We start from the raw sequence: 23,698 nt of genomic DNA, 5'->3' as shown, positions 1-23,698 counted from the left end.
AGGGACGTTGAAGTTGATGAGTTTTCTAGTGGCAACAAAAACATCATTAGAAAAATCTCCAATTTTTTTCTTCCGAATCAAACCGAACTAATCCCCACCGAATAATTTCCAAATCCAAAATTTGTTACCATGCTTGTAAGATGGACATTTGACTCTGATTTGAGTTTTAAAACTGCACATTTACTCTTGCAATTAATGGTATCTATGAACCATTGATTAGGATCAATGTAATAATCGAAACTCAATTAGTAAATCACCATCTCTTTATTTTTCCTAATATATTTAATCAAAATAATTCTACAAAAAACGTAAGAAAAGAAATCGAGCTTAATACGGCCTTTGCCCGATGACATTACCATGAGGATCATACTCGCAAATTATAAGCATATCGCCACTGTTACATTTAATCTTAGCACACCCAACTCTCAATGAACTCTTCCATACCAGCTGTGTATAACGCAAGCATTCCTTGTTTGGCATACATGTATTAATATTGTAATTATAGTAGGACTCCTGAGAAGCCCAAGCGACGACACCATCCAAGGCCTTCCAATGCTTTCCCTTCCCCCAAAACATGTTTTCACCGTAATTTGCAGAAGAGTGAATCAATTTGCAATCTTGTCTCCTATTGTTCCCATCCTATTTGGCATAATTCGCGTGCTTTCAACTCCATCATAGAGGAGGGAGACTATGTCGCACTCTTACCTTGTTATGTGTCATAAGAAATTGAGCGATCGTATTAGATGGAGTCACATTTGAGACAACGAGAGGGAGGAGAAAGACGGTTGCCATGAAAACACATGAGAAGAAATTGGTGGTAGCCATGGATGGATGGTGAAATAAGAATTGTAAATAATGGGGTTATATATAGTTTAGATGAAGTTATGGGTGGCATTAGAATAATATGGTGTGGTAAGATTTGAAAGGGTTGGCTTCATGTAATAAACCTCCTAAATTGAAGGCAAAATAAACGTTGTTGAACGTGTAACCAACATGCAAAACTAATCATCAGTAAGTAATGAAATGGGATCGTGTGGAGAAATGTCCCAATGTTTTTCTTCTTTTTTTTTTATCATGTAAGGCAGAGAACATGCATCCTCATTTCACATTTTTGTTTTTGGTATATATATATGATCATGTCCCCCCCCCCCCCCCCCCCAAAATATATATATATATATATAAAAGTTTGGTGAAAAAATGATTGATGATTCATAGAATTAATAAGCAATTCTCCAAATTAAGCGATGTGTCATTGAATTTAAAAAAAAAAACTATTTATTCTGATCAACTAAATCAATCATAAGTTCTAGCTCTTTCTAACCCCAAGGGGTTGGCCCAGTGACAAGCCGAGCCTTAATAAGTTCTTCTGGAAGAGTAGGTCAAGTGTTCGAAACCCCATGAAATTATGAATTTCTTGGGGCCACCCTCCAGGTCGAATGGACACTTGACTCAACCTATTGTACATAGGACTTTCTGAGGGAGCAATGCGTGTGACCGTAGGATTAGTCCCACCCGATGGGTGGGGATACCCACGATAAATTTATAAAAAAAATTCTGTACTGCATTTGCTTTACTGATTAAAGAGTCACGATCTAGAACGATGTCTATGTGGCATGGTTTAATTGAAAAACAAATACGTTGGACTGCGTCCATAGCTTAGTTAGGAGCCCAAGGTGTTTTCGAATTGAATTAATCAAAATTTACTTATCATGCTTATCAAGATATTGAATATTAAAAAATGGCAAAATAGAATTCATTCTTCTCAAAGTAGGACATGTGTAGTAGATGATATTCACCTAATCATGAAATAATTAGAATAAAAAAGTGTGAATCTAGGGACTAAATTTTTTTTTCAATAAAATTGATTTCAACCATATTTTTGAGATAAGACTTTGATAATGATGAAGTCAACCAATGGGCGAGGTGGGCTATGTTTTTTCTATCAATCAAACTAATCTCTCAAGTAAATTGAACAGCAGAACATATACGATTGGTTCACGATGTTAAATTATAATAATTTTTTTATTTTATTTTATTATATAACTAAAGTTTGCAATTTGTATGGTTCAATATTTCATGTTAGTTTGAAATATTATGGTGGAACAATTCTTACTGAAACCTAAATGAAGCATCGACTCAAAATCTAAATGTTTTGGAATAAATTTTATCCTGACCAAAGTATTGCCTTGGAAACAAGATTTTAACCTTCCATTAATAAACTCCAAAGGAGATCACTCTGTCTATATCTCACCTCTTAGTTGTTTATTGTCACTTGAGTATCGTTATCTATCAGCTTTCAATGTCAACCATGGCCGTCTGATGTAATCAACACTGGTCCCCCTAAATTATGTGGGTTCTAAAATTAGGTGATCCTTTATTTAATAGGGCTCAAGTACCATAAATCATAAAATCCAACCCACATATAGTGTAGACAATTGTATTACAAATCCATGTAAAAAGCCCAAAATTATTGATACCTCACTGAATGTTCCTTGAACCTGCATGGAGGCCCATGACCAACCCAGTTGGTATTAAAAGAAATAGTGTGGTCCAAGTATGGTTTCAAAACTCATCCCAGACCGAGACATATCGCTCAAGTCGTCTAGGTATCAGACATGGACGAGATGGACGGACAAATCAATTTTTAGGATGAGATTTAAAATTCCACATTCATTTTTCAGATTTTGGAACAAGATGTCTCAAACGTACCGGAAAACTCGTCCGAGACGACTTGGCATCTGGCATGGACAAGACGAGACGTGAAACTGAGTTTTAAAACCACAGGTCCCCCCACCCCACCACACACACACACACACACACACAAAAACAACAACAAGAAGATTGGGTTTTTTGGGAGGTTGAAGTTGATGAGTTTCTGGTGGCAAAAAAAGCATCATTTGCAAAATCCCCAACTTTTTTTTTGTTGAAATTTTCCTTAATTTTTTTGAATAAAACTTCACATTTACTCTTGCAATTAATGGTATCTATGAACCATTGATTAGGATCAATGTAATAATCCAAAATCAATTAGTAAATCATCAGCTCTTTATTTTTGCTAACATATTTATTTCTAAATAATTCTACAAAAATGCCAGAAAAATCGAGCTTAATACGGCCTTTGCCCAATTACATTACCATGAGGATCATACTCACAAATTATAAGCGTATCGCCACTGTTACATTTAATCTTGGCACACCCAACTCTCAATGAACTCTTCCATACCAGCTGTGTATAATGCAAGCATTCCTTGTTTGGCATACATGTATTACTATTGTAATTATAGTAAGACTCCTGAGCAGACCAAGCAACGATACCTTCCAATGCCTTCCCTTCCCCCAAAATATGTTTTCAACGTAATTTGCAGAAGAGTGAATCAATTTGCAATCTTGTCTCCTATTGTTCCCATACTATTTGGCGTAATTCGCGATCTTTCCGCTCCATCGGAGAGGTGGGAGACTATGTCGCTCTCTTACCTTGTTAGATTCGCAATCCAGAACGGTGTCTGTGTGGCACGTTTGGACAGGAGAATCTAACATTGGACTGTGTACACAGCTAACTTAAGAGTCCGAGGTGTTTTAAACTCCAATACAAACATGCCACGTAGAAACAGTTCCTATTTTATAGGAATGGGACACCGTATTGGATCCTGAGTCTTAATTTTAACCTGATTAGTGAGCTCGACGAAAGCAAATTAAGGTGGGAACAAAGGGAAGGTTAAGGTACCATATATTTATACTAGAAATTCATTTCAGACTTGGACTAGAACAAACAAATCTATGTCTGATTGAACAAACATTGGAGGAAGTGCAACAGAGGTATAATCAAAATCACTATACTTTAATTCGCTCTTGTTTCACTTCCAATTTATTTGTGTTGACTTTAGTCCCACATCTGACAGTACTCATTGCCTTGTCCCTCTCCTTATATACTCTTGGGCCTCTCCACTCAGTCCGGTGTAAGCTCCTGAGATTGAGCTTTTAAGGTCAATAGTTGTCAACATGGTATCAAAGCGCTAAGTCCATATAGGTCATGGGTTTGAATCTCCTCAAGGGAATTTTCTACCTTTATGGGTGAGAGGGAATATTGAGTGTTGTGTTATCCGCTTCCGCTCCCAGGTGTCGCGTCCTCACATAGTATGCCCACTTCAACTTGTGACCCTCTTATATTCATAATTGCGTCTTCCCCGTCAGATCGATATTTTGGAGTAAATGATTGTTATCATGGCATCAAAGCAGGCCCTTTTATCCTCCTTGTCAGCCCCAAATTTATCAATTTGCCATTTACCAGACATGATTTTTTTCTATCCGGTGTTATCTTAATTACTTGGTGAATCGACACCAAGAATAGCAAACATTCACCTCCATTGCATTTTAATAAAAAGAAATGTAAATAAAACACACATGTGCCCTTTGTTTGGAAGAAATGGGCACACGCGAGAGTGTGAAGGGGACGTAACGAGTAGTTTCAATGGAAATATAAGCAGTACTAGTCTCCGCAAACAAGGGACAAAAGAAAGGAATAGTTAGCTAGCGAAATCAGTCTCTATCTGTCTCAAGCGATGACAAACCAAGCAATTGAATCAAGTGCTAGGTACAAATCAATCTAGTCTAAAGTAGTTTATTTACTTATTTTTCTTGTTAAGGCAAGTTGGGTAACGAGAAAAAAAATGAGAAGTCTATAGCTCAAGAGGATGGAGTCCTAAAGAATTCCTTGTCCCCTTAGGAACTAATTTTAGAGAATAGATCAACAAATAATGCTGGAGTGACCTCAAGCTTGACCTCAATTCACATTTTGTTGAAGTGGAGGTGTGTACTGAACCATAGATGAGCACAACTCTAGTGACGTGGTAAGTGCACAGAACCGTAGATATTTTTTCTTGTGTATCACCGAAGAAAAAGATATATAGGTCTGTGCACTTGCCACGTCAACCACGTACAAACTGGGTACATTCTTTGAGTCAGATTATCACTATTCTTCTAACAAACCTAGCATGGTTTTGAAATCTCAGATGAGTCATCCCAATCTAAGATGCAATTGAGCGAAATATTCAATGTGAATGAAACATCACATTAATGCATCCAAGATCTGGCATGACTTATTCAATGTATATAATAAAATCCAACTGCGTTGGAATAGTTTTGTGTGACACAAACATTCAATCAAGTACAATGTTGTTGGAGACAAACCTCCCATCAAGGTACAGTGTTGTTGGAGACAAACGTCCAATCAAATACCCAATAGAAGTCGGATCCACCATTGTATTTTATTATATGGATTTTTTCCAAACAATTATAATTTCTTTTATTATAGAAGAAATTAAGAGATTGTAAAAAAAAAACTTATTTTTATCAGAATTTTTTATTTACCTTGTGAAATCCTAGACATTAGGGGCATCCTATGAAATGCAATGTGAGACGTATCGACCTTAACCAAAAGAATAATAAGAGGAGAGTGAGAGAGATAGAGAAAGAAAGGGCAGAGGTGAAAGGTAAAGAAGTAAACAAAGGAGAGAAGGGGAGGGTGGAGGCAAAGCAGGGGTGGTGGGGCGGAGAGAGAGAGAGAGAGAGATTCCATCGATGATAACGACATCAACATTGAGATCAATGGATGGCGGTGGCAACGATGATCGCAGTGATAGTAGTGGGAAGGAAAATGGGAAGAAGAGCTACGATCTTTTTGTTGGGGGGATGCATTTCATTTTCTCATGGGATCTGATGGAATATGAAATATTGCATTAAGTGAATTTTTAAATTAGGAAGAAAATTCATTGTTCATGAAAAATGCCAATTAAATACATAGAAATGCAATGTTCATTTTTCATGGAAAATGAATTTTTCATATGCAATCAAACACACTCTTAATGTTTTCTTAGAAATGAAGATGTTGAGTTCGAAATATGATAAGAAACCCATCTGTGAGCTTTTACCACCAACTATTACACAAAATGAGAGTTTTCTTTTAACTCTATTTCACAACGATAACCGAAACATGAAAAATGAAGGTTATTGAGTATTTTCTTTTTCTTTTTTTTAATTATGCATCCTTTGAAATTTTTACTGATGAAGATTATCTCTTTTCGACTAGCTCCAATCAATCTTCTAATTGCCTCATCAACTTTCATGAAAAACCAGTGTAATCTCCTCCAAAAAAATCTCTGATGATTAAGTTAGTATGTATAGTTGAACCATTTTAATAAATATAATGATAATAGTTATGACTGAGTTTTTTGGAAAACCATTTTACATCCATACAAATATGTATTTATAGGAACACAAATAATAATTGTCATGTGTTAAATACTAAGGGTGCAACTTGATCCGGTTCGAACTGAGAATCAAATCAAACCGATAGCTTTGGGGTGGTTTGGTTCAGTTTGGAACAAGTTACGGTTCGTTTCCGAGTTATGAAAATAGAGAACCAATCAATTTGATTCGATTCTCAGATCAAGCTTGTCTAAAATCGAACCCTTATGCAATAAATAAATATATGTGTATATAATAATTATTATGAATTATTTGAGGAATTAAGACATAGGTTCATGATTTTTTTATAGATAAATTAATGACTTTTTATAGATAGATTAGTGATTTATTATTGTATGAAATTTTATGTTTGTTTTTTCATTAAAAAAATGTTTCGTCCAATTTATAAAATATTTGGCAACCCAAGAACCCAACCAAACTAAACTGACTTTAGTTCGATTTGAGTTTGTTTGGTTCTGGTTCTTATTTAGTGGAACTGACCTATGTCGGTTCAGTTCCAATCTGATCTCAAACTGAACAAAACCAAACCAAGTTGCACCCCTACTAAAGACACGTGATATTTGTGTGTAATATGTGTGAAATCATCAAATGTAGAACTTGTTCTCTATCATGAGAAGGTTCTTAATTTTTCTTGTGATTAATTTTTGCTCTTATTTAGAAAATATTATAATTACTGATAAGATTTTTTGAAATGTGTTATTAAACACATGAGGCGTCGATATTTTCCCAAGCTGATTGAATCATTGATTTGAAATGTCTTTTTGTGTGTGTGTGTGTGTGTGTACTTACCATTTTATTGTGGTATTTTATAGGAATCAAATGTTGTTTTTAGTATCAAGAAGTTGTTTGTAATAGAATATATTAATAGTATTGAAATAAGTTTCTTATCTATCATCAAAATATTGTTTAATTTGAGCTATTTTAAGTTGTTCCTTAAAAAATACAAATCTTATCAGCAAGATTTATGTCGAAAGCATAAAGTATTATTTATTTTGAGAATTTATGAATCCTTAAATATTCTTATCATTTTCTTGATGTATATGGTATTCGTAATAATCTTATGAATTCCAAAAAAATATTTTAATGGATTAATCTTATGATGATGTAATGTTAATCCCAAATTAATATGATATTAATTAAACCTTATAAAATATAATAAAATACTAATCACTAGAAGAGAGTGTCAATTTTTATAAAGGGTATGGTATCCATCGTCGTTAATGACAATGACAACAAAACAAAAAAGATGAGAAAAAATAAAAGATGAGAATAACAAATGAGGTGAGTCCGAACAAAAATAAGTTAGAACGAAGAATTAATTCAATCCTAAATGTTTGACATATACTAAAGAAGATGAATTCCACAATTTGATTTGATGAGAAGACGTAAATTCTCCTTTTTCTAATGGAAAGTTTCCAAATAATTATAGGACTTTTGGTTTATATCAAAAGTATTACAAATGTTAACAAAGTTATCGTATAATGTTGACAAGTTGATAATGACTTGTCCATTGTATGTAATAGTTCTGTCAACAAATGTAACACTTTTGATATTTTTGAAAACCTCGATAATTATTTGGGAATTTATCCTAAAGGGGGTGCGATGGCGTTTTTAGTAATTTCAATCTTTTGAGGTACTTTCTCCATTTTAGATAAAATCTCAAATTCATCGTTATTCCTTTGCCCGTCAATTATTTGATTAGATTGTATTTTTTATCAAGGGAATAAGTCTCATCTTGTATTTGTGGGTTCCCCCATATGATGATTTCACATGGGGCTAACAAAAAATTTCCTATTTCTTTATATATAATAAATGTTTAAATCATTAAACAATTAATTATTTTTATTTTAAAAAAAAAACATATAAAATAATTAACTCAACGAAGCTCGTATTACCTGGACTAAAAGTTTCAAAATATCAATTGAATCATCTCATATCTCGTACAGTTGTATAAATCAAAAGGACAATTTTCATGTATTAATCTTGTCCATTGTCTCTTGTTGTACGGATAGTTGAGGACTTGAGGTTAAAAGCGTTTATCTAAAGGATAATGTTTGATAGCCAACGTTAGGGAGACAAAATTTGTACAATATGACTTAAAAGTTTTGGATTTGGACTGATTTGTTGTGAGAATGATCTCTATGGCGGGGAGATCGTCTCCATAAAAAACTCAGCCCAATCTGAAACTTCTAACCCATCAAAAGTGATTTAGAATTGTGAACCATTGATATTTTTTTATTGTTAATTTGTAAACATTTTTTATGGGTTAGAAGTTTCAAAACATAAAAAATTAAACTAATCCAAAACTTTTAAGTCATATAAGACAAAATACCACAATAAAATGTAAATATCAAATATAAATATTAAAAGAAGACCTTTAAATCTTAAGAACAAGATTGGATTCTCATAGATGTTGAAGTTGATGAGTTTTCTGGTGGCAACAAAAACATCATTTGCAAAATCCCCAAAATTTTCCGTCTTTTTTTTATTATAAATTTTCCAGGATTTTTCCAAATTTAACTAAACTAAACCCCACCGAATAATTTCCGAATCCAAATTTTGTTGCCATGCTTGTAATGGACATTTGACTCTAAGTCGAGTTTTAAAACTGCGCGTTTACTCTTGCAATTAATGGTATCTATGAACCATCGATTAGGATCAATGTAATAATCCAAAATCTATTAGTCAATCATCATCTCTTTATTTTTTCTAACATATTTAATCAAAAATAATTCTACAAAAATGCAAGAAAAATCGAGCTTAATACGGCCTTTGCCTGATAACATTACCATGAGGATCATATTCGCAAATTATAAGCGTATCGCCACTGTTACATTTAATCTTAGCACACCCAACTCTCAATGAGCTCTTCTATATCAGCTGTGTATAATGCAAGCATTCCTTGTTTGGCATATACATGTATTACTATAGTAATTATAGTAGGACTCTTGAGTAGCCCAAGCGATGACACCGTCCGAGGCCCTCCAATGCTTTCCCTTCCCCCAAAACATGTTTTTGCCGTAATTTGCAGAAGAGTGAATCAATTTGCAATCTCCTCTCCTCTTGTTCCCATACCATTTGGTGTAATTCGCTAGCTTTGCACTCCACCGGAGAGGTGGGAGACTATGTCATGCTCTTACGTTGTTATGTGCCATAAGAAATTGAGCAATCGTATTAGATGGAGTCACATTTGAGACAACGAAAGGGAGGAGAAAAACGGTTGCCATGAAAACACATGAGAGAAATTGGTGGGAACCATGGATGGATGGTGAAATAAGAATTGTATATAATGGGCTTTTATATATTAGTTCAAGTTTTGTGAAAAAATGGAAGACCGATTAAATTCACTAAATTAATAAGCAATTCTCCAAATTAAGCGATGTGTCATTGAATAAAAAATACTATTTTTTTCTGATCAACTAAATCAATCGTAACCTAAACTTTGTAATGCATCTATTTTATTGATTAACGAGTTGCGATTGAGAACGGTGCGTACGTGGCATGGTTTAATTGAAAAATAAACACGTTGAGCTATGTCCACAACTTAGTTAAGTGCCTGAGGTGTTTTAAAATTGAATTAATCAAAACTTAGTTATCATGCTTATCATGATATTGAATATTAAAAAATGATATTGACAACTATGATAGTCACCAAATCATGAACCCGTAATTAGAATAAAAATGTGTAAGTTGTAGAGGGAAATAATTGTGTGTCAATCTAAGCCGTACATGTGTCCAAACCGGTTAAGTGGTACCAGGCCTTGATCAGCTTACGGGCGCTATCTTATAAGCAAGACAGGTCAAAACAGAAACCTCCTTAGTTAGGCTAGCAAGGCAGCATAGCATTAAACAAGACCAGGTCCGCCAAGCAGGGCAGGCCATGTCATAGAGTAACTGTAAGGCTGATGCATACACATCAATCCTAGAGATCTCTGCAATTTAGTACGATCAATCTCAGAGATCTCGATTAGGTAAATAATCTCGTAGAGTCAGTAGATGTCTCATGATTATAGCCTACGGAGGGGGAAATCCTAGGGGCGACTAGAGGGGGGGATAAATAGCACAGTAAGCACTATTGGGGGGGTCTTTTTGAAGGGAGATTAGAGTCTAACAAGTTTTGAGAGATTATTCATCTATTTTTTTAACTTGAGCGTCAAAGTGATTTTGACAGATACCACGCCGCCATAGGGAGGGAGGTGCTAAGAACGACTTCAGATCAATGCGGTTAAATCCATCGTAACCGTCCACCGAATCCTGACCGTACATGAGTCTAGAAACTAAAAAAAACTTTCAATAAAATTGATTTCGACCATATTTTTAGTATTTTTTTTTCTATTAATCAAAATAATCTCTTAATAAAATTGAAAAGTGGATCATGATTGGTTCATGATGTTAAATTATAATATTAATTATTATTATTATTATTATATAACTAGAGTTTGTATTTTCTGTAGTTCAAAATTTCGTGTTAGTTCAAAATATTATGGTGGAACAATTATGATTGAAACCTAAATGAAGCATCGACTCAAAGCATTAAATGTTTTGTGGATACTTTTGGAATATCAACCGAGACCATTTCAAAATTTATCCTGACCAAAGTATTGCCTTAGAAACAAGAATTTTACCGTCGATTAATAAACTCTAACTGAAATTAGTGCCAATAATTCAAATTAAATAATTCAATGAGTATTTGGCCCAAGTCAAGCATCCTAACATGTTTTGGACTTGCTACTGGCACACTACAACTTTTTAGTGCCATTACTCGAAATGCATCAAGTTGTTATTGCTATGGTCATATCTTGCTGGAAAGATGATTTTAATTTTAGATTCGTGATTCACAACAATGTCTATGCGGCATTTTTGGATTGGAGAATATGCACATTCAACTACATTAACGGCTTGGTTAGAAGTCCAATGTGTTTTAAACTCAAATACAAACATGCCATATAGACATTGTTCTCATTTTTTAGGAAGGTTAAGGTACTATATATTTATACTAGAAATTCATTTCAAACTTGGACTAGATCAAACAAATCTATGTCTAATTGAACAAACATTGGAGGAAGTGCAACAGAGGTATAATCAAAATCACTATACTTTAATTCGCTCGTTTCATTTTCAAATTATATCTATCTAGTTTAGTCTCACATCTGACACTCATTACCTTGTCTCTCTCCTTGTAAGTTCCTGGGCCTCTCCACTTAGTCCAACCTAAGCTCCTGAGATTGGTCTTTTGGGGTAAATAATAGTCAACATGGTATTAGAGCATTTGTTTCGCATAAGTCATTGGTTCTAATCTTCTCAAAGGAATGTTTCACTCTTATGAGTAAGGGGGAGTGTTGATTGTTGTATTATCCACTTTCGTTCTCAGGTATCATGTCATCATATATCATGCCCCACTTCAACTCATGACTCTCTTATATTCATAGTTGCGCATTTCCCATCAAATCGATCTTTTAGGCTAAATGATTGTTACCATGATATCAGAGCGGGCATTTCTATCCTCCTCATCACCCTTTAAATTTATAAATTTGCCATGTATCACACATGATTTTCTCTATCTAGTGTTGTCTTAATTACTTGGTGAATCAACACCAACAATAACAAACATTTGCCACCATTCCATTTTAATAATATTAAAAAAAAAAATGTAAATAAAAAAACACGTGCCCTTTGTTTTGAAGAAAGGGGCACACTTGAGAGTGTGAAAGCGACATAAGGAATAGTTTCAACGGAAATATAAGCAGTACTAGTCCCCACAAACAAAGGACAGAAGAAAAGAATAGTTAGCTAGCGTACTCATCTCTATCTGTCTCAAGTGATGACAAACCAAGCAATTGAATCAAGTGTTGGTTGCAAATCGATCTAGTCCTTTTTGTTTCTAAAGTAATTTATTTACTTATTTTTCTTGTTATGGTAAGGTAGGTAGAGAGAAACCAAATTACAAGTCTATAGTTCAAGAGGTTGGAGTCCTAAAGAATCCCATGTCCCCTTATGAACCAATTATAGAGAATAAATCAACAAATAATGTTGGAGTGACCTTGGGATTGGCTTCAATTCACACTTTATTGACGTGGAGGTGTGTATGGAATCATAAATGCTTTTCATCAAGATACAACCAACAACCATCTACGGTTGTGTGCACACCTCCACATCAACAAAGTATGGATTGAGGTCACTGTAACACGACTCTAGTGACGTGTGGTTGACGTGGTAAGTGCACAGAACCGTAAACATTTTTTCTTGTGTATCCCGAAGTAAAAGATCTATAATTTTGTCAACTCAGGGGCAGAGCCAGGATTTTGCCCATGTGAGGGCAACCAAGAGTAGAAAAAATTGTGTGAGGACAACTAAGAGTTAATAGTAACAGATTTTTTTATCTTTCACTAAAATTTGTCGCAATAACTCATTAATCCATAGAATTTAAAAATTCTTATGTGGGGGGAGTGGGGGAGTGCACCCTTAGCCCCCACTCTAAATCATCTGTTGTGTGCACTTGTCACGTCAATCAAGTACAAATCGGATACATTTTTTTCAGTCAGATTATCACGACTCTTCTAACAAACCTAGTATGATTTTAAAATCCTGGATGAGTCATCCCAATCTAAGATGCAATTGAGTGAAATATTCAATGTGAATGATACATCACAATAATGCATCCAAGGTCCGGCATGACTTGTTCAATATCTACTAAATTAATGAAACTTAGCCAAATCAATCTGGCTGAACGTATTGTAATTAGTAAATTAAAAAAATATATTATATTAATAAATAATTTGAAATTAATTTGACTCGTCCAGCACAAGATGACTTAGGCAAGTCAACTCGGTAACTCGCGAGTGAGATGACTCAGAGGAGCACTGTCATTTTGTGTATAAGTACTAGATATGAATCAGACACAGTGATTTGGTGCGTATCAAATATTATATGTGATAGTTACACAATCCCAATCCTCTCTGTAGGCCACATTTCCTATTTTGCCCTTCAAACATCTCATCAGCCTTTTAAAAGACGGTTTCATGTAGATCCTACTGTCCGACAAACCGATAAGACATTGAAATGTGACATTTGGGAAGGAATCGTGCTGGGTGACACAGGAATTACTGTGATTCTCACGATTCTGATGTGGAGATTCATACATAACCGTAGAAGGTTTTTTTCACGTATCGCGAGGAAATACATCTATGATTATGTGCACATCCCACGTCAGATTTGTGAGAATCGCAGTAAAACCCTGTGTCATCCAGCATTTTCCTTTGGAGAAGAGATACAGGTTACCTATGGAATCGGTTTTCATCTTAGAAAGACAAAGAGAAAATATGGTAGGGGAAACGGTTTCTGCAAAATCCGTACTTCTCTCCCAAACACACCATGCATTCGTTGGGATACTAATTTTACTTTTACAAAAATGTACTTATCTTAGACGTACTGTTTGTTGTTAAATATTTTCTTAAATTTTTTTATAAAATTTAGTTTTAAGAAGTTTGTACTCATTCCTAAGGAACCACTTCTTATCATGGCTTTAAAATTCTATTTCTTGTTTCATCTCATCCATGCCACATAAGAATTCGTCGGACAAGTTTTTTGATATTTTTGAAGTGCCTCTTCAAAAATTTGAAGAATGAAAATGAGTTTTAAATATCGTCTGAAAAATTGACTTGCCCATCTATCTCGTCCATGCCTGATTCCGAGATGACTTGGGCGATACGTCTCGATCTCAGACAATTTTTGAAACCATGCTTCTTATCAACCATAGTTATAAATAATTTAGAAATATTTATAAATTAACCCCATACCCACGGGCATCCTATTTGAATTAAAAGGGGGTTAAAAAGAATTATAATAAAGATAAATAAGTATAATTGAAAAATGATGTAAATGATGAACAATAGTAAAATTGGAGAGATATTATTGAAAGGGGAGGAAAATAATAACGTCACAAGAAGTGAAGAGGAAAAACAATAAAGTGGGATGGTGTGGATATTTATACCCAACAAAACTGTAGCAAGAGTCGGATCCACCATTGTATTTTATTTTATGGATTTTTACAAATAATTATAATTTCTTTTATTATAGACTAGATTAAGAGATAGTAAAAAAAATTATTTCTATCAAAAAATTTTATTTATCTTGTGAAATTCTAGACATTAAGGGCATCCCATTAAATGCAATATAAGACCTATTGACCTTAATCAAACGAAAAAAGAAGAATAAGAGAAGACGGGGAGACTGCGAGAGATAAAGAGAAAATGGGTGGAGGTGAAGGGTAAAGAAGTAAACGAAGGAGAGAAAGGGAGGGTTAAGGCAGAGCAGGGGTGGAGAAAAGAAAGAGAGAGAAAAAGAGATTACATCGACAATAACAACATTGATATTGATGGATGGCGGCGGCGACAGTGATCACGATGGTAGTGGTGGGAAGAGAAAGGGGAAGAAGAAGAAGAGTTGAAGCTTTTTTTTTTTTTTTTGAGGGGGAGGTAGGCAGATTTTATTTCCCATGGGATATGATGAAATATGAAATCTAACATTAGCTGGATTTTTGAAGGAGGAAGAAAATTAATTTTCCATGGAAAATGTCCATTAAATACATAGAAATGCAATTTTCCATGTGCAATCAACCAAACAATTAATGTTTTATATGATAAGAAATCCATCTGAGAGCTATTACCACCAATTATTACACAAAATGAGAGGTTTTTTTTTTAAAACTCTATTTCACTATAATTACTGAAATATGAAAAACGAAGGTTATTGTGATGATTTTTTTAATCATGAATCCTTTGAGATTTTTGTTGATGAGGATCATCTCGTTCCGACTAGCTCTAATCAACTTCTAAATACCTCATCTACTTTCATAAAAAACCAATACAACTCCAAATAGTTTCCGATGATTAAGTTAGTATATATAGTTGTAGAGTAGTAAATGCGAAATAATAAATACAATGATAATAGTTATGCCTGAGTTTTTTTTGTTTTTTTTTAAATCATACAAATATGTATTTATAGGAACACAAATAATAAATGACATGTTCTAAATACATATGATATTTGCATCTAGGATGTGTAAAATCATCAAATGTAGAACTCGGTTCTCTACCATGAGAAGGCTTTTAACCTGGCTTTTGATTAGTTTATGCTCTTATTTATAAAATATTATAAGTACCGATAAGATGTGTTGAAATGTGTTAATTAGTAAATAAAGCGTCGGTATTATCCCAAGTTGATTGAATCATTGATTTGAAATGTTCTTTTGTTTTTTTATTTAACATTTTATTGTGGTATTTTCTAGGAATCAAATATTGTTTTTAGTGTAAAGAAGTTATTTGCAATAGAATATATTAATAATATTGAAATAAGTTTCTTATCTATCATCGAAATATTATTTAATTTGAGCTATTTTAAGTTGGTCCTCAAAAAATACTAATCTTATCACCAATATTTATATTGATAGCATAAAGAATTATTTATTATGAGAATTTACGAATCCTCAAATATTCTTATCATATTCCAATGAATATGGTATTCATAATAAACCTATGAATTCCGGGAAAATATTTGTATGGATTAATCTTATTATGTTATAATGTTAATCTCAAATATATAGGATTAATATTTAATCCTTAGAAAATATAACAAAACGGAGAGTGTCAATTCTGATAAATGGTACGGTATCCATCGTTGTTAATGGAAGCAATACGAAAAAGAAGACGAAGAATAAAAGATGTGAATAGCAAATGAGGTGATTCCTAATGAAAATAAGTTAGAACGAATACTCAACTTGATTCGATACATTCTAATAATAAAAATCATAAATGTTCAACATATTTGTTGAAGAAGACGAATTCCACAATTTGATTTGATGAGACCATATAAATTCTCTTTATTCTAATGGAAGATTTCCCAAAAAATTATTGAAATTTTTATTTATGCCGAAATGGTTGACAAAGCTACCTCATAGTATTGACACTTCGATAACGATTTGTCCATAGAATGCGGTAGTTATGTCAACACATGTACACATTTTATATTTTTGAAAACTTTGATAATTATTTGGGAATTTATCCTAGGGAGGAGTGTGATGGCGTTTTAGTGATTTCAATCTTTTGAGGGTACTTTCTCCATTTTAGATAAAATCTCAAATTCACTGTTTTTCGTTGCTAGTCAATTATTTGATTAGATTATGATTTTTGGTCAAGGGAATAAGTCTCATCTTGCATTTGTGGGGTTCCCAGATATGATGATTTCACATGGGATTGACAAAAAATTTCTTATTTCTTAATATATTATAAATATTTAAATCATTAAAAATTAATTTGTTTTATATAAAAAAATATAGACCTTATTAATTCAACCAAACTCATATTACCCAAAGTAAAATTTTCAAAATATCAATTAAATCATCTTGGATCGCCGTCGTATAAGTCAAAGGACAATTCACATTTATTAATCTTGTCCCATGCAGATTGTTCCAGATGATTGAGGACTTGAGGTCAAAAATATCCAAGCCTTTCTAAGTTGTTGATGTGTTTATCTATAAGGCAAGCATTCAGCAACCGACGTTAAAGAGACAAAATTTAGGATTATCTTTATTATGTCTTTATAAAAAAACTCAGTCCAATCTGAAGCTTCTAACTCGTCAAAAGTGATTTAGAATTATGAACCAACAATTTTTTTATTGTTAATTTGTAAAGATTTTTTTATGGGATTAGAAGTTTCAAATTTAGTCGATTTTTTGTGAAGATGATCTCTACCTTAACATTCTCTGTTGAACAGGATTGCAGAGGAAATTAATTTAAATAAAATAAAATAATAGAAAATTATATTTACTGAAAGATTCTATTACCACACCAACTTTTTCTAACATCGCCCTAGATAATTCTTCTTTGTTATTTACATATGACTTGGAGTGCTCTAAGTAAAAGTTAGTGTGTCAATAGAAGCTCTATATTTATATATCAAAAGAGCAATTTTTATTTTATTTTTATTGTTTTTAGGTGAGGGTAAAGTAGAGAAAAATTGTCCTTTTTATACGTGAAAATGAGATTTTATTAGAAAACATATTTTCTTTACAAGGTTGGTATTGTCGTAATATTAAGCAAATGTCATGGCAAAAATAAAACACTCTAATAACGATGGCCCCACCATTCTCCAAAGTCCAAACCCCTCATTTCTTTGACTAATGGTTCTGCACTTTTGAGACCATAAGACCATCTCTGTCCATTTACAGTTGAATCAGTCGCGGTTTCCTTCGAATGACTTCCCCGGTTCGACCCGGTTTTCCAACCGGTTTTTTGTCCGAGGGAAGAGACAAGATCTGTTCTTGTAATATGGATCTGGTTTGTCGATCTGTATGTCTTCTGGTCTAGGTTTTGTTTTTTCGATCATCGTCATCTTAGCGGATTTCGATCAGATCTTCCGTTAAAATTTGTACTTGAAGTTGTTTTTCGAGCTTAGATTTCGTGGTTCATCTGGTTTCGAATCGGTTTCAGCTCAATCAGATCTTCTAATATGGTTTTTTAGCTGATTTTCTTTGTTCATAGCTGCTGAAAACCAGTTTTTTTTATTGTTTGATGCTAAGATTTGGTGGTTGATCTGGTTGTCAAGCGGTTTCAGTTCGATCAGATCCTTCTAATATGGTTTTTGAAGCTGTTTTCTCTGTTCAAAGCTGGTGAAAAGTGGTTTTCTTGTTAAGAGAGTTCGTTTTGAGAGGGAAATAGAGGGATTTGTATGTTAGGGATGACGTCGGGAGCGAGGCTTCCTTCATGGAAGGAGAGAGAGAACAACAAGAGGAGAGAGAGGAGGAGAAGAGCGATCGCAGCGAAGATATACTCTGGTCTTCGAATGTACGGAAACTACAAGCTTCCGAAGCACTGCGACAACAATGAGGTCTTGAAAGCTCTCTGCGACGAAGCAGGTTGGACTGTCGAAGAAGATGGCACGACTTACAGAAAGGTAAATCTTCGCTTGCTCTCTCTCTCTAGATTTTTTTTTTCTCCGGCGCATGTTAGCAGTATTTTATATCGTGCGCCGGATGTGAAGGTAATGAATACCGATTTTTCCTCAAATTTCAGCTCTTTTGGTATTTTTTAGTTTTTTTTTTTTTAAATATATTTAACTGCGATCTGCCCTCTTATCAAGGTTTCTGCTAAGATGCGCCGTACAGATCTGTGCATTTAGTAAAGATCATTGAATGAAATTGTGGGGGTCTGCTAACATACTCGGATAGTTTTTAGCTGTTTTGCGTACCGGCGCATATTAGATTTCAGTCCCCACTGTGTGTTCTTGAACGCATGAAACGTAAGATGGTAGTCTCTGAAATCTGAAACCGCCTTGGATGTCAGATATAATATATAAGACGACAACAACCCTCTTAATTGTCTAAAAGTTCTTCCCACAATTTCCATAAAACCTAAAATAAAAGGCGTATTTAATGGTCTATTTTCCATATTAAGGTCCCATTGCTGTCTTAGATTCAAGTTAATCTCTATTAAAAGTGATTCCTGAATTCGTTCTCAGTTTCTCAGGTTGCCCAAATTGCCCATTGAAATCTTGGCCTTTGAATGCAAATGATGATAGGAAGGCTATTTTGGCATGTTGATTACCTTCACGGATGAGAGGATTATCAACAATAGGTTCTATTTAGCTAAATTCTAATTAATTTTTTCCAGAAATAGTTATTGGGGTTTGAATTGTTCTTTACTACGGAATTTAACAATTAAATACCGAGAAATAGAGATCTTGATTTCTGGAGAGCATGTATCATTGCACCCACGTTTTAATCTTTGAATATTGGGTCTTGCCACCAAAATCCTTTCAAGCAAAGATCAAAAGAGTTGGCTAATCTTCTACAAAATTACAAGTTATGTTGGATTTTCTAACTCTAGAGGCTTTTTGTGGGTGTTGAGCTGAACTGAAGTCAGTTTAGTGAGAGTCAGGGAGTAGTTAACTTGGAAATATCACAATTTAAATGAGTGACTGTGTGATTGCAGGGAATTCGTTTTCAAGGGAATAGAAATTCCATGGGAATGTAAAAAAGAGAGTCAGCTTTTAGTTATTTGGTGGGGGTAATTATGAGAGAATAACATTAGGAGGCAGGAAAATCAATTTCCTGTGGGGTGAGGTGGGAATTTTTTCCCTCCCAGGGTGGAAAAGAAAATTTCATTGGATGGAAAAATGAATTCTGGGAAAACATACAATCATACACCTGAAGTTGCATTTTGAAATCATTTTTCCTCCCATTTTCCATGTACAATTGTACAGACCTCGAACAATTTAGAGCTGGAACTACTTGGGTACTTGTGTTGTTTTAAGCATTTAATTAGCTATGTCATGCGGAATCCTCTAAATGGGTGAAGTATTAGAGTATTTAATGGTGTATGGAGATGCACCAAATTTTTTTTTATTATTAATTAGGATTAGATCATGAGTGGTATACTGAGACTACAGATTTTTGTGCTGTTCAATTTTCTTTTCATTTATATATTATGAGTTTTGAGTATTATCCTTTCCAATTGAAATTTACTTCGTAATAAATATACTGCAATTTGTATTTTCTTGTCTGGAATATGTCACACTACATTATTTTATTTATTTCAAATATAATACCAGAGTCCATGAATCCTTTTTGGGGGTTTGCTGAACCAACACTCCAAACCCTTAGTTGTATTAGTCTTATTTTTACAGTATGTTCCACCCAGTGTGGTTTACTCCTGATGTGCATAAGATCCATTGATGCCCCCCTGAATTCTCAATTTACACCAAGAGCCAATAGGTAAAATGTCGCAAACCTTCAAATTCAATTAGGAAAAATCTGGTTCCAATACATGATCCTGGTGATCTCTCTTCAGATGTATACGAGTAAAAAACTTGCACACCTGATGAGGATAGCTAACAAAGCCCTTTCTATCTTTGGAACGGCTAAGGATTGTAGTGATTGATGGAGATCACTCTCAAAAACATGACCCTATAATTTCTCTTGAATGATTAACGATTCACAATAATGGGGATGCCTTCCCTTCTTAATAGATGAGAGTTGAGGGCCTAGTGTTCCTCTTTTAGTATGATTCTATCTGTCAAGGTTTTCTATTAAAACCCAATGAGGATCTTTCTAAAATTCGAACTTATTTGGGATTCCTTAATTATTGACTTTCTTTAATTTAATAGATTCCAATAATGAATAAAATACAAAACCACGTAGGCCAACACCTGGATTATAACTTACTTCGCTATATCACCAAATTCAACTGTTACATACTTAAAACTGTCTATTTTTAAATAACTTTCTTGATATTTTCTACAGGGATGCAAGCCTGCGGAGCGCATGGATGTGTTGGGTGGGTCCGCTTCAGTGAGCCCGTGCTCCTCGTACCAACCAAGCCCTTGTGCATCCTATAACCCAAGCCCAGCCTCGTCTTCCTTCCCAAGCCCTTCTTCATCCCATGCTTATGCTACCAATGCCAATGCTAACGCTAATGGCAGTTCCCTCATTCCATGGCTCAAAAACCTCTCATCGGGGTCATCTTCAGCTTCATCGAGGTTACCCCAACATCTCTATATCCACACCGGTTCCATTAGTGCTCCTGTCACCCCTCCACTGAGTTCTCCAACTGCCTCCTCCCCTCGATTCAGGACCGATTGGGATGGTCCTAATACCAGCACAGCCTGGGGTGGCCACCATTACTCTGTTCTACCATCTTCCACCCCACCAAGCCCGGGGCGTCAGATCCTCCCCAACCCTGGATGGCTTTCGGGGATCCAAATTCCCACCGTCGGGCCAACTTCTCCCACATTCAGCCTTGTCTCATCAAACCCATTTGGTTTTAAGGAAGCGGCATCGGCTGGAGGGGAATCCCGAATGTGGACGCCAGGGCAGAGTGGGACGTGCTCTCCAGCCATGGCTGGGGCATCTGACCATAATGCTGATGTTCCAATGTCAGATGGGTTCTCAGATGAGTTTGCTTTTGGTAGCAATCCAACAGGGTTAGTGAAACCATGGGAGGGGGAGAGAATACATGAGGAGTGCGTATCAGATGACTTAGAGCTCACCCTCGGAAGCTCTCGAACCAGGTAGTGTGTGGACCACTGTTACATGATATACAGTTGAAACAGTATCAACTTCTTTTTTTTGCATGTTATTTATTCTAATTCTGTGTGGTTTTTGCAGATAAGAGGGTGATTAGGGAAAGATCAGAGATCCATAGTGATGAGTCTTTTGCTTTAGATTCTGTTTCTTTATGGAAATGCAACAGGTGACTATTATTGAAAATTTTATTGAATTTGAATTTGGAGTGTCTTGGTGAAAAAGGGTGATAAGGTGATCTATATTTATGAAAAGATTGATGGTGGAGGAAAAGGAGAAAGGTAGAAAGGCACATAGTAGCTGTTTGGTTATTTTTCAAAATTTTAATTATTATATATTATTCATGGTGGTGGGGTTTTCACCCTTTTTTTATTTTTGTCTTTTTCTTTTTTCCTTTTTTTTTATTTTTTTTATTTTTAAATTTTGGTTCAGCCACTCATATTAGATATTGATTGCTGTCTGTGCTTTTGAGAAATATTGGTGGGTCAAAAAAGGATTTGTTATTCCTCAAGACCAACTTTTTTGGATAGTGGCATCCTTTTTACCTTTTTATTTTAGGGGGTGGTGGTATCATTGCAGTGTCTCTTGAATCATATTGGTTATCATATCTTTCTTTTCTCCTTTAATTATGTGCTCCAAATAAATACTTGCAAATCTTGAAGCACTTCTGGCCAATAAGTAGAGACCTAATCATTGATTTTCTTTGAGAACATGAATATTTGTGCCTTTGTCTCAAATATTGGGGGACTTCTCTCCAAGATTTGGGAAGAACTCAATGACTCCTAAATCTCAAATTTTAGTTGTGTCCAATGTTAAGGGTTTTGCTTCTTTGAAAACATCAATTATTTTATATTCTTAGGGTTTGGAACATCAGTATCTGAGCATTAGAAGTAGGACATATGGTGGTGGGTTTGTCATTGGAAGTGTTTAGTGAGAGAGAATCCTTTCCAAGGAAGTTATAAATAATAAGCAAAAAGGGTTATTTTGGATACTTGAAATCTTTTCTAAAGGTTAGGGTATTTGGTTGAAAAACTTAATTATTTGAACTATCAAGTTACCATCCAATAATTAGGGGTGCATTTAGCAGGAAATCCTTATATTGATGTGTATTAAATAGTTTTCCCTCGCATTAAACAAGTACACATTTGCCTTTAAATTTTTGGAATGTTTGAGGGATGTTGCAGTCAAGGCTCTTCTACACCCTAAAAAGCAAAAAAAAGAAAAAATTTTGCACTAGGAAACAAGTACTAGTAGATAATAGTTGCATCTAGGGGTGTCCTTGGGTACCCATTTAACCAAATCAGGACTCGAAAATCTTGGTTCTGATTCTCTTTTTATTGGAATTGAATATAGTCGGGTCTTAAATGGAATCGAACAGATAGGAACCAAAAACATTAGGTTCTATCTAACAGGTACTTACGGGTATTCGGAATCAATTTATTTTTATACAATAGATGATTTAAGATATTTTTTTTCACTTCAAAATTATTGTATGTGATATAAAGTTCTTCAATTTTTTATATAATATATTGATTGAAAATTAAAATGAGTTCTCTTATAAAAATATATTACTCTTAACTAAGATAAATTTTTATTTTTTTTAAAAAAATATATAAACTTGTATCTTTAGTGTAGCAAATTATGATTAAGTTAATAATTTAATATATAATATGTTAATTTTTAAAGGCATTTTTTTATAATAATGATTTGAAATATTTTTTTTCTCATTTGATTCTTGAGAATCAGACCCAGAACCAACCCATTGACACCCATAGTTGCATCCCGAATATTAAAATAAAATAAAATAAATCTAATTTTTATTTTTTCAAAATATCGAACTCTAGGAACTAAGAAGAAAGTAGTGTTTAACTAATTTAATCATTCTAAGTGCAACTTTTTTTTTACCTTGGGAGTACAATCATATAAATATGCTTTTAAGACAGATTTTCTTAAGTGATAGAATGCAGTCGATACTGAGTGTCTGTGATCTGCAAGTAGTCTGTCTCTTATGCAAAATAAGTTTTTTGAGTGACTATTTATTTTCCCACAAAAGGTTCTAGCTTCCTATATTTGAGGGAGATTGTTCCATCCACAAACAAATTTTATGAAAAAATTACTTAAAAGGACCCTGGTAGAGGGAATTCTTTCTAATTCCCCAAGTTTTAGGATTTCCCTTAACAATCAACTTAGTAAAATTTTCTTTTCTAATCAGTCCTTGAAATCCCATTTCTCACAATTGAATGCCCTAACCACTCAATCTCACTATTTTCATTCAAAATTTTGAATTTTTGACATCCCAATCAAATTTTGGAGACTCTATTTTATTGGAAAGGATTTAAGAATGAAGAAGAAGTCATT

General features: G+C 34.1%; 2 protein-coding genes across 3 annotated transcripts; one reads left to right on the top strand and one right to left on the bottom strand.

The window, feature by feature from the left end:
• Positions 1-327: 327 nt before the first annotated feature.
• On the bottom strand, positions 328-825 carry LOC147411107 (pathogenesis-related protein PRB1-2-like). The gene is made up of 2 exons (XM_086431033.1): positions 706-825; positions 328-639 (listed from the first exon to the last, which is right to left on the bottom strand). The coding sequence occupies exons 1-2, from the start codon at positions 823-825 to the stop codon at positions 328-330; spliced, it is 432 nt and encodes a 143-aa protein (XP_086287159.1).
• Positions 826-17,451: 16,626 nt separating this feature from the next.
• BEH4 (BES1/BZR1 homolog 4) lies at positions 17,452-21,897 on the top strand. 2 transcript variants are annotated; one of them, XM_086444582.1, is made up of 3 exons: positions 17,452-18,213; positions 20,561-21,327; positions 21,425-21,897. In XM_086444582.1, exons 1-3 carry the CDS (start codon positions 17,989-17,991, stop codon positions 21,426-21,428), a joined length of 996 nt encoding a protein of 331 aa, XP_086300708.1. In that variant the 5' UTR covers positions 17,452-17,988; the 3' UTR covers positions 21,429-21,897. The 2 variants fall into 2 exon arrangements, with proteins under 2 accessions (XP_086300708.1, XP_086300712.1); XM_086444586.1 differs by lacking the exon at positions 21,425-21,897 and having other exon boundaries at positions 20,561-21,331.
• The last annotated feature ends 1,801 nt before the right edge of the window (positions 21,898-23,698 follow it).

This window comes from Akebia trifoliata, chromosome 1 (genome assembly GCF_017979445.1).
Source record: "Akebia trifoliata isolate Shusen 1 chromosome 1, ASM1797944v1, whole genome shotgun sequence".
NCBI lineage: Eukaryota > Viridiplantae > Streptophyta > Magnoliopsida > Ranunculales > Lardizabalaceae > Akebia > Akebia trifoliata.
This window is presented reverse-complemented; position numbering and strand designations above follow the sequence as displayed.